This window comes from Poecilia latipinna, unplaced genomic scaffold, assembly GCF_001443285.1.
Source record: "Poecilia latipinna isolate Pla-1442-1.1 unplaced genomic scaffold, P_latipinna-1.0 Scaffold1983, whole genome shotgun sequence".
Lineage (NCBI taxonomy): Eukaryota > Metazoa > Chordata > Actinopteri > Cyprinodontiformes > Poeciliidae > Poecilia > Poecilia latipinna.
The window spans coordinates 20,860-33,253 of record NW_015114599.1 but is presented as its reverse complement, the minus strand read 5'-3'; the positions used below and the strand labels follow the sequence as shown (position 1 = coordinate 33,253).

Genomic DNA, 12,394 nt, shown 5'->3' with positions numbered 1-12,394 from the left:
GCTAAACTAACTGAAGTTTGATATTAATTCACTCATAGAGCGATGGGGCATTCTTTTTAAGTAAAATGTCCAAACATATTGGATGCAAAACAACCAGAGGAACACCAATTACAAGTTTTTGGCCAATCACCAATCTTGAAAAAACCTGATTCGATTTTCTTTCTTTCTTGTTTTTTGTCTAAGAAGTTGCTAAATATAGTGACTTTATCGTTGCCCAATTTGACAGTGCTGGATTTTCAGACCTTTTCCGAGGCATATAAGATCGGTGGATAAGATTAGTTTGCTATGCAGGAATCCCAAAATTAAGGAAATAGAGGCTGTTTTATAGTTCAACTGATCAATTGGTGCACCCCTGAAATAACCCACATTAAAATGCACAAAATGGCAAATGGACACAGTCGACCAGTCGCCATGTTTAAAAATATTGGACTTTATCTCTAGCTGCGTTTCCATTACTAATTTGCTCTAAACTGCATCAGTAATTGTCAAGAAAGTGTTTTCATTGCTGTTTGGCGATATAAACCAATTTCAATATGGTAAAAAAAACCCTGCTCATCCTAATGCCAAAACATTTAATCGAAAAACAGTTGTTTTTTTAATTGGTATGTTTCCATTGAGTAAATGTACTTTTAAGATCTCAAATTGTTCAATTATATGGTCAATGGAAACACAGCTACTGAAAATGCAAAGTGACAATAATGCATTTCTCTCTGTTTTGGTGTTTTAAACACTGTAATTAACATGTTTGTACAGAGATTGTATAATACAGTGTGTGAAAGATTTAATGAGATGCATTTTGGGACATTTTAAATACAAGTCGGCCATATTAGATTGATACTAGAGATCTGGGTTGGTGAGACATCTCCAACTTTCCACTTGATATTGCAGCTTTTCCAATCTCTTTGCTAATTTTTTGTTCTTTTATCAAAACTTAATGATTTCAAGCCCCTAATTTCAGCTTATAATAACAAAAAACATTGATCATGCAAAAAACAAGTCAGTGAAGGTATCTGCACTAAGTGATGTGGTTATTCAGATTGCTCTTTTTTTCCTATAACCTGCCCTCTGTGATGTGTATTTGGATACGTCATCAATTTTAAAGACTCAAGACTTTTTTTTCCCTTTTATTCTAGAAAGAATACAAACCTTTTCACTTTGTTTTTGCAGTCATCAGTCGGTCAAATAATGTCAAAACAACAAGCAACTGAATATTGCTTGTTGTTTTTATCTGTCTGCTTACAGTGTAGCTGCTAATGAGAGCCGGTGACCTGAATGTGTGAAGCAGATTGTGGAGCCTGTCTCAGGGCGAGCATACGTCACATTTTCCTTCATTTAAAATGCAATTCTGTCACAACTAAGCTCCAAAAGCTAAATATATTTCCACATATCGTTCATTAGTCAGTGGCTGGAGAATACCCAAAAATGTACAAAAAAACAAAACAAAAAAAACTATTTTCTCTCTTATTTTCCTTCTTCCTTGGCTTGCTTTTCCTAGCATATGTTCCGCATCGCTTGCAGTCACAGCTTTTGCTTTTGACTTCGCTTTTTGATTTAGGACCAACACATGGATTCGCAGTCATTATTGCGCGTCGCATAAATCCCGTATGGCATTCTAGACATTTCTGTGGCTCGGTTTTTGAATGTGCATCATCTCGTGTGTCGATAGGAGCATGCAGAAGCTCACACAGCTGGAGAGGCTGGACCTGGGGAGTAATGAGTTCACTGAAGTGGTAAGTAGCTGTCAGTCTGTCGCTGCCCAAAGCGCTCCACCTCTCCGGAGGTGACAGCGTCTCCCCGCTTCCTTAATTAACTTGCATATTTCTTTTTTTCCACTAATATTTTATAGTACAGTTGTAAAATGTTGTGTATCTTTCCAACAAAACATTAAAAGTGTTTTCTGATCTGTAGCCTGAGGTGTTGGAGAACCTGAATGGACTCAAGGAGCTGTGGATCGATGGGAACAAACTGACTTTTCTTCCTGGGGTAAAAAAAAAAACAAACAAAAAACAAATTTGAGTTGTGTTTTCAGCAGATTTCACCGAAGCTGTCCGTCAGATTTACATTTTTCCTTCTTTAAGTAGAGCTTTTCTTTTCTGCTTGAGTGTGTCTTAAGAAAGTGGCCTGGAAATCTGCAGCGTTTCCTTTTTTTTTTCTTTTTCTTTTTTTAGATGTTAATGATTCATCCCAATGTATGGATATTCAGAATTAATTTCATGAGATCCTTATTTTTCATCCAAATGGCCTTGCTTTGCTGCAAAGTGGGTCAGAGCATTAGTTCTGCTGGCAGCATTTCAGCAGCATCAGCTGTAATCACAGACTGGCCTTTTATTAGCAATGAAGTCCGTCAAGCATATAAAACGAAAGGGTTGGCTGCAAATCATGTGAAATATGTGTTTTTTTTGTTGTTGTTTTTTGCTTTCAAAATATGAAACTTCAGACTAGCGAATGTATTCCACAGCTAAGACGATGCTTCTCTTAACACCCTCTCCCATCTATGATTTATTGATTGATTTATTTATCTTTTTCCACACGCCGCCTCCCGTCCATTCAGATGCTGGGGATGCTGAAACAGCTGGTTTATCTGGATGTGTCAAAGAACAACTTGGAAATGGTGGATGAAAAACTCTCCGGCTGTGAGAACCTGCAGGACCTCCTGCTCTCAAACAATGCCCTCACACAGCTTCCCGACTCAATCGGTGAGGATCACAGTTCGCTTGCACCTCGTTCGATAAAAGTCTGTTACAAAATGTCTCGCTTTCGGTGGCTGAATTCCTATCTCGGGTGTTTTCTAAGATTTCCTGTGTGGCTAAAGTGAATTTACTGTAAATACCAGCAGCTTTCTCAAAACACTTTCTTTCTTTTCAATTGTATCCATAAGATTTTTTTTTATATTTGAAATATATATACTTTGAAATATACTTGTTAACCTGTGTAAAAGCTAGTTTACCACAAAAGTCACCATATCAGCACGGTTTCTTCTGAAAACCTTAAAAAACAAGGATTTTTTTTTTTTTTTAATCTAGATAAGTATGGAAAAGGTTTGAATTTCCAGAATTTATTCATTTATACACAGCTTTGGATGGATGGATAGATGCACATAATTGTGTGTTTACAAAAATATTGCATCAAAAAATAAAAGTAGGTAATGATAACAAATGTAATTTACCAATTTGGTGATTTGGTTTGGTGTTATATTGGGAAGATGAGGTATATTTTTTATTTATTTATTTTTTAAAACTCAGACACAGTTGGAAAGTTGCTGGTTCAGTTCTAGCTTCCTGTTCTACTATCTGTTGATGTGCACCAGGGCAAAGCACTAAACAATAAGTCGCCTACCAGTCTGTATATGAGTGTGATTGGGTGATGTAGCTCTAAGATAAAGTGCCCCATAACTAGAAAGACGCTATATACCAATTTACTGACCACTGTTATGCTGGATGTGATATTTCAAGTTAGCAAGAATTCAGTGATATTTACGATAACAGTGGAGGGGCAAAACTTGAAAAAGAACAGAGGAAGGTTACTATTAAGTGGGACAGTCATAGAGCTGGCTTACTTATTTTAAGGATGGATAATTTATGTAACAGTTCAAAATATAGAGCAGCAGGCATATCTCCAAGTTAAAGATTTGAAAGAATTGTATCAGAAACCCCCCCCCGTCAAAATCTTGTCAAATCGGTTACATTGATTGTCTGAGTTGCTTCCTACTGCTGTCGGTGTCAGAGCTGAGTACTTCTAAGCTTTATACAGTATTGATGTCAGTATTAGCGAATCTAATTAACTGCTCTAATGGAGCCTCCTCTTTGTGGTTTAACAGCAAGTGATAATCAATAACTATCCTGGATTGTTGTCTTCCTCTTCCTGATTCTGTCTCTTCTCTTTTTCCTGTCTTAAGGCTCTTTCAAGAAACTGACGACGCTGAAGGTGGACGAAAACCAGCTGATGTATTTGCCGGACTCCATCGGGGGGTGAGTGTTGAGGCAGTAGCTTTGAAATAATCGGCAGAATAAAACCAGCGAGATCAGTGGATTATTGTGCTATTTCCATCATCCGGTCACTGATCAGATAAACTCCGGGGGTTAAATCGGATATTCCCACAGAACATTATGATTGTGCTTCTTTTGAAGCACAATCATAATGCTTCAAAAGAAACTCCTGTAATGGTTTTTACTTTGTGGACTAAATCACATTAGCTGAGTATTGTTGTTTTGAATGCAAGATTGATCTGAGAAGGAGCTTGCGGTGAATCGTCAGACTAAAACAGTTTTAATTTTTCAGAAATTGATCTCATGCACAGCAGACAGGTACATGTTACCGCTGCCAAATACATTGTGACTTGATCTACTGCAAAGATTGAGTACAAAGATTAAAATCTATTTGATCTTTTTTTAATACCATTTCAATCTCACATCCATCAAATACCTACATCTACGTTAAACAACAAATACATTTGCAGCTGCAAAATATTTTTTTCCCCCTTTTTATTGTTTCCAAACACTGACAATTATCCCATATGTCAGAATGCATTTCCTTGTGTGCTTTGACAGATTATGTGACAAAGCCTATGATTTAGCTTAATCCCCTGGAAGGATTTTAGCCTCCGCAAGCTCTTTTTCTATTTTTTATTTTTTATCTTTTGTTTGATGAACTCCCTTTGCTCTGTGATTTTGGTCAGAGCTGTGTCAGCCTGGTCATTTATGTTCAAATTAAGCTCTTGTGTCAAAACCGATTTCTTCCATTACTAATTGTTGTTTTCTTCAGTGATTTGGCAATGAATTGAACATTTGTCCATCATATCATGACAATATAACAAATTTTAATATGTAACAAAAAACTCTTCTCAAATGTTATTTATAGAATATATATGAGTCAATGACATGTCTAAAAAAAAAACCCAACTAAAACTTGCCTTAAATATAACTGCTTGTGTTTGGAGTGTGTCAGCTTTATGCATCTAGGAATTCATTTTTTCAAAATGGTTCGATTCCGATTTAAGGATGCACCGACTGCAGTTTTCTTGCCATCACCGGTCTTGAAAAAGCCTGACCTGCTGGTTCCGATTTTGCATGACTTTTATCCATTTATTTTTTTTGTCTGAAAAGCATCAATTGGTTTCTCTTTGCCTCTATTCCATAAAGACCCAACTTATAGAGTGCATGACACCTCAGCAGCTTTTCTTGACTTATTGTTTTATACCAGTTTTCAGAGTTTTACAAATCTCCCGACATGTCGACCCCCATTTCCTTAGTTTTAGGAGATTAGTAATCGGCTGATACTTGCATGTGAAGCTGATCTTATCCATCGACCTCATCTACCTCAGCAATGGTCTAAAAATCAACCACAGTCGTCTTTTGCTCTCTTGTGAAAGAGGTTTGACTGGCGCACCAGGTCATGTCTGCATGTTTTCACTTAACGATACTCACACTGCTGTTGCCAACTCATTGAGTTTCTTGCTATATTTTGCAACATTTCAGACAAAAAAAAAAAACACTGTGCCAAAATCAGAATAAGCAGATCAGGCTTTGTAAAGAGCCGTAATCTGCGATCGGTGAACCCTTAACTTTTACATTTACAATTTTCACAACTATGTGCAACTTTGTGTTCGCATACAACCCCGAGTACATTAGCTTTATCATGTGGTTGTAACATATCAATGAAAGTTAAAAAAGAAGACTTTTCCAAGGCACTCAACTCAAATTAATGTCTGCATCAATGTAAACACTTTGGTTAAAATCCTCCCGAATCGCACCAACAGACTGACATCTATCGACGAGCTGGACTGCAGCTTCAACGAGATCGAAGCCTTGCCCGCGTCCATCGGCCAGTGCGTCAGCATTCGGACTTTTGCTGCCGATCACAACTTCCTCTCCCAGCTTCCCCCTGAGGTGAGCGTGTTCGTCGGTTCGTAAATCACCGTCAGTCCACTCAGCTGGCTGCGCCGGCTCATCGCTCACGAGTTCCCTGTTTGCTCCCCTCGCAGCTGGGCAGCTGGAAGAGCGCGACGGTGCTGTTTCTGCATTCCAACAAGCTGGAGTCTTTGCCCGAGGAGATGGGCGACATGCAGAAGCTCAAAGTCATCAACCTGAGCAACAACAAGTGAGTCTCGACTGAGTTTGTCGACTTACAGGAATTGGTTTGGCTTCTGTTCTTGGCTTCTGGTGATAAATGCAGCAGTTGTATCCTTTTGGCAAATGCAGATATTTTGGCTGAAATAAAATCTGCTTTAATATAGCTTCATGATTTTATTTTTTTGTTTTGTTTTTGTTGCTACAGGTTAAAGAATCTTCCCTACAGTTTCACTAAACTCAATGAAATGACTGCAATGTGGCTGTCTGAGAACCAGGTGAGACGTTTTTCCGGATGATTAATCATGACGAATCGATTATTGAAATAATAGTCAACTAATTTAGTAATCGATTAATTGTTAACAGTAGTATACAAACTCAAAAAAAGACCAATGAAAGAACGTCAGGCTGGGTGTATAATTTAGCCAAAACTGTAAAAAAGAAATGGCATTTAAAATAATAATATTAATAAAAAACTTTGTTCATAAATAGGCTAAATAGGCTCATGTGACATAGTTTTAGCTGAACCCTGTTCAAATTCTGTAAAAAAAAAAAAAATCCTATTAAGCATTTTTTGCTAACCAATTATTAATCCAGATATAAACTACAGACCAACTCTAAACTGTATTAATACGTCGAGCAGAAACAGCCGAGATTTTCACATGGTAGGATTTTTTTTTTTTTTCTTTTAGCATCGAATATTTTGCTAAAAATGATCAAACATTCACTAAAGGAATGCTATTTTAAAAAATAGCAATTTTATTTATTTGTGATTTTTTTAAATGTATTTCTTGAATTGTATAAAATCAGCTGAAGTGGCTAAATGCATAGTCTTTTGCAAAATTGTGGCAATTTTTTTTTTTTGTGTGCAATTAATCGATTAATCGCCAGAACTAAAATAATCGTTAGTGGCAGCTCTAACGAAATCTGAACCATCAGATGGTCCCTGTAACTTGAAGTGAAAGAAATCCACAGTGAACCCAGAAGGTAAAACCAGGAGGCCCAAATGCATTAAACCACTTCCTGGATATTGGATCTAAACATGCAGGTCAGCCACAAGTGACACCCAAAACCCTGTCTTTGGACTGTAGCAGGATGCTAATGGATGTTAGAAAATGAGATCCTTATCCTGAATGTTTAAGGGAAGCAGGGGGGTGGGAATGGAAGGAGTCTCCACAGAAACCCTGGTATTTGCCGTGTTTATCTGATTGACACCGAAGCAGTTTGTGAGATAAGGCAGCAACAGTCAGCCAGAGGCAAATAAGATAATCTCTACACATTATGCCGTCGCTTGGAAGCCATCACATTTGTAAAAGCTTCATTTACTCATATAAAACAGAGTTTAAGAGCAAAAACTTTACCTTTTGTCCGCGGAGGCATAGCGCTGTTAGAGAGGACTCTGTACTACACAGCTGAATAGGTGTTGGGTTTGTCTGGCGCATAAATATTTACACATTACAGTCTACCTCCCACAAGATCCTTGAATAAATTATTCATGTCAATTCATCTCTGGGGTGGACTATTCTAAGACTCTGTTAAACTACCTTGACAAATCATCATCCCCAGGAGCTTGCAGCCATTTTAAAAATGCCGCAGCAAATGTTTTTGTACAGAATCAGCTGCTAGGATGATATGAAGACACCTACATGTAGAAAAAAAATTGCACCTAAAGCTTAAATCTAAGATGAAAGGAGAAAATCATCACGTGGATACATGTGAGCAGATGCAGGGAGAGAGCTAGCAACCATCTGACACTGAAGTGTCTTAATGCGGCATCTGAGAACTTTTTGACGGGAAAACGCACCCAGAGGTTCTTGGGAAACGTCCTTGTCAAAACACATCAGAGGTGAGGAAACTCAAACTCACCAGCTTCAAAGAAGAGGCAGACTAGTTTAGAGTACAGTCGCCATGGTATTTTAAGCCTAACATGTTTATGGAGTGGCAGCGAAAGTTTTTGAGAAACGTATATTTTAACTTCACTGCAGTCGAGAACTGTTCAATGGGCCACAACAGGCTAGGATACCGAAAACATGGATCAGTTTTTGGCCAATGCTGATGAATTGTAATTTGTATTTGGATCCTGTTTAATAGTTTTACTGTGAATGTTATTTATTTTTGGAACAGAAAAAAACTTTATGCTCTTCAAATTGGGAACTGAAGGAAAACAGGAAAAAAAAAGAAAGCAAACACATTTGAGGCTGATTTCTAATGTCCGGCGTAATTTTCTTTTGTAACTCTTTGATTTATTGACGCATTCAAAATACATTTTTCTAGCCTTCTTGTGGTAAATTGTTCCCAGTCACTATAAAGCTGGATTTTACTCTTCCAACCACCTTTAGCGTTTCATATTAGCATCCAGCTTTCTCACATTTAAATATATGGACGACGCCTCTTTTTCCTAACTGAAAAATCTGGTACAGATCAGGTAAAACTGCAAAAGTACGGACTTACGAAGAAGTTCAAAAACAAACAGAAGGTTTTTGTTGTTGCTGCCTCCAGGAACAGCTTGACGTGATTCAGTAGAAATTGATTTCCTTTTAAAAAGTTTCTTCTGAATTGATCTTTAAATGCATCACTGATACTGAAAATAGCTAAAGTTTGACTCCTCTTCCTTCAGTAAAAACATTCACACTGAAGAGCGTTGTGGTTCAGATGGGATTTTTCAGTTTCTGACCAACCCAGTTACAACATGAACCAGATCAAGTTGAAGCTAATCTGTGTTATTAACCCTCCGCACTGAACTGAGTGTCGGCTTTTAAAACTGTAAAAACTGTAACTTTGGCATTCAGTACCGTTTATGTTGCATTTTTATAACTTGGTACACTGATTGTATTTAGGGTACATGGGGACTTTCGGTGTATGAAATTAGACTGTTTTATTCACTCACCTGCTCATGATGGGAACTAGCTTCAGCTAAATCTGGTGCAAAGCGTCTATTAATGTAACAGTACATTTCTTCTTAAACCCTTGAAATTTGATATATTGAAGAAGTCGGTTTGGAAAAAAAAGAACTAGTGCTACTGTAAACTGTAAAAAATTTTTTTAAACAATTACGCCAACAGTTTGCCACCTTTGAAAGCTGCCTTGTTGCTAACATACGTCCACAAACACAAACTGTGGCCAGAGTGGAAAAGGTGAAAAACAATAGTAACTGTCCTAAAATAATTTTTCTAAATTGAAAACTTTTAATCATAATTGTATATAATATGTTGGCTGTATTTATCAACTTTTCAAACAACATAAAAATGGTATCAGGCCAGAATTAAATTATTATTTTTTTTTAATATATATTAGTGATCAGCCAGAAAATATGTGCACCCTTACTCGGTACTCACACGATCTTTGATTCTTTTGGTTTAAAAAGGCGTGAAACAAAGTTGGTGCTTTATACCTGGCAGAAAGTAGAATAACATTTAATTTAGTGCTGCTAATTTTGTGTTGTGGCTGCAACTTCTGACAGCGTATCTGCTTTGGCATCACGTCGTCCATCTTTCTCCTGCTGCCAAAGTGAGGAAACCCCACAGCTGTCCTTTTTTTCTTCTTCTTCTTTTTTTTCATTGAGCCTTTGACAAACGGCTGCTGACTCTAGATAGATGACCTTCTTTCTTTCTGTTTCTCACAGTCAAAGCCCCTGATCCCCCTCCAGAAAGAAGAGGATCCAGAGACCCATAAAACTGTGCTGACCAACTACATGTTCCCTCAGCATGCAGAGGACTGTGAGTGCTCCACAACACTCATAAAACCTAATGCAGTCTCGTAAAAAACGTCTTTTCGCTTAGATTAAATTTGCTTAGCCGTTGCATTGCCCGGACTAAAGTTACCATGTTTGTTTTCACAAACCTATGGGTGACCTACAAGGATCCCCGGCTGCATGTTTGATGAGCGTTTGTTACAGGAGGCAGCAGGAGAAACCCGAGTGGCTGTCAGGCTTCCATCTGTTGCTTTGCTTTTGGTTTCTCTTACAGCCTGATAGCATGCAGCTGACCCTGTTGCATCTCAGCTTTTGAGTAATTAGAGGTTCAGGATCTACATGCTTAAGCTCCCGAAATGGTCAGAAGTCAAAAGCTTTCTTCTCCGCTCTTGTTCTCATTTCCCCCCATAGCAGCTGTTTGTCTGTTTTAATTTCTATTTCTTTTTCTGAACGGCTGGAATTAGCGACCACTTCAGCGCTGTAATACAGTTTTACAACTTCTTTTGATAAGGGGGGAAACAAGTACTCACAAAAATAACTCATATTACCCACTGAACCCTCTCATGGGTTAACTACAGTTCTCAGTAAAGTTTTCTCTCAGTGGAGAGAAACCAGATTAGATCACATCAGTGGCTTTTCTACACATGAGCAGGGTAGATAGGCTCGTTGCTAAATTGAGGCCAAATATTATTTTGACACAGAAAAACCACACAAGCTGTTTTTTTTCTTTCCAAAGTGTCTAATGCAACTGTGAACTGTCTGTCTGCATGCTCAGAGGTCACATTATGATCGATACGCAGGTGCATAATCTATTCCTAATCATTGGCAGCTGCAGTAAAAAGCTGCTTGCTGCTTTAAGATGAGTTTGCAGCGTCTCAGGAAAGCAGAGTCACTGTTTTAACCACTTGTTTACATAACTGTGGCCTTGTTGTCCTACTGTTGCATTTATATGTTAATGTATGGCAGTGGCCACAGCTGAATGTGTTTCATAAACTAAAATAGCCCTGTTTTGTTCAGAACTGCGTTTATGTGAAATCTCCAGCTATTACCACGTCCATTCTGCTTTGCTTTGACTTATCAAATGCTGTCACAGTGCCATCTGGTGGTGAAAATCAAGCTTGAACTACCAAGATTGACTTATTTTTTTTTAAATGTATATATATACAACTAATCAGCATCATGGCTTCTGTTATGCTCAAGTTATCCCTAGCAGCGACTCTGAAAACTTCAATCCGGCTCTCTGGGAGGAGCAGCGCAAGCAGCGAGCTCAGGTGGCCTTCGAGTGCGACGAGGACAAGGATGAGAGAGAAACACCGCCAAGGGTTAGTGAAACACGTTTGTTTACGTTTGCATGATTCCTAATAAGTTTGGGGGATCATTTAGGAGAACTATTATTAAAATGTTTACTTCCTTTGCAAAAAGAGACGAAGAATTAATCTTGTTTAATAACTTACATTTCTTTATAAAGGCAGCAGTATTATGTAAAATTGACTTTTCTCATCAAAAACATACCTTTACTGCTTTACTGTTAACTTGATTGAGAAATCCTTTAATCTCCCGTGACAACCATTCATGTGCAAAATGTCTAGGTGGACAGAGCGCCACCTTGGAAGACGATTTGATATGAGCATTTTAACATAGTTACTTGATTGTGTTGTAAAATGGCACTATGTGCCTGGAAAACACATAATGCTGCCCTTCAGCTGAACTCTCCTTTAGATATAGCTTGTATTGCATTTTTTATACTTTAAATATTTTTTGTGGTCTCCTGTAAACATTTATTACTGTAAGGTTTATAGAAAATTTAAATCTGGGAAGATTCCAAAAAAAAAGAAGCTGTGTTTTGAATACTGGAACTTCCCTCCCTCCTGAGGTCCGGGGTTTTTTGGAGGGTTCTTTTTCTGACCGTCTTCATTACTAAAGCAGGAACCAGGACCTAAAACCTTTTAGAGGAGCCGTTTCATGTAAAATGTCAGCCTTGGCGAGGATAGTAGTAGTTTTAATACATAGGTTGAGACTTCCTCAACACACGAGGACCCCAGCATGATAATCTTTCTGTTTCACTGTTTTCATAAAAACTTACGTCACATGCAAAGAACAAAGGAGTTGAGCAGGCCACAGAAGTGAATAAAGGAGAAGCAGAAGCAATTTGGTTTCTCAGAAGCTGGACTCCGTGCCGCAATTAAAGTTCCCACACAAATAGTGCAACCTTGTTGAAAAGTGTCAAATTGCCTGCCGAAGTGACTGCAGCTGAAATGCTTGTTAGCTTTAATAGTCTGTCATCTGGTGGACTTCCAGGATCAAGACTGGACTCATTCACCAAATATTCCCCAAAAATTTAGACCACCAGCAAAAAGGCTTTCTGAAAAAAAACTGCAAAAACAAAAAATGTTATGTATTTTTGGTCTAGTTTCTGATGCAAATATCTTAGTACACTTTAAAATAAGGCAAAACTAACTTACAAATACATTTTCAGCCAAGTATCAGAGCTTGTTTTAAGTCAGTAATCTCTTAATATTGATGGAAAAAAATACTAGTTATGATAATCTGATATAATCTGCCTGTGGAACAAGACATTTTAACATACAGTGTAGGAAAAACCAGGAAATCATTACTGTTTAAACTTTACCTATAATAA

At 37.8% G+C, this 12,394-nt stretch overlaps 1 protein-coding gene across 1 annotated transcript in view; it reads left to right on the top strand.

The window, feature by feature from the left end:
* The window catches only part of erbin (erbb2 interacting protein), a 72,571-nt gene that overhangs the window by 47,299 nt on the left and 12,878 nt on the right, over window positions 1–12,394 (top strand). The window contains exons 8-16 of the mRNA XM_015016125.1: window positions 1,667–1,730; window positions 1,909–1,983; window positions 2,552–2,696; window positions 3,896–3,968; window positions 5,756–5,885; window positions 5,981–6,096; window positions 6,274–6,343; window positions 9,688–9,781; window positions 10,957–11,105. Of these exons, the coding sequence (XP_014871611.1) occupies window positions 1,667–1,730; window positions 1,909–1,983; window positions 2,552–2,696; window positions 3,896–3,968; window positions 5,756–5,885; window positions 5,981–6,096; window positions 6,274–6,343; window positions 9,688–9,781; window positions 10,957–11,105 (916 nt within the window). The remainder of the gene's footprint in view (window positions 1–1,666; window positions 1,731–1,908; window positions 1,984–2,551; window positions 2,697–3,895; window positions 3,969–5,755; window positions 5,886–5,980; window positions 6,097–6,273; window positions 6,344–9,687; window positions 9,782–10,956; window positions 11,106–12,394) is intronic.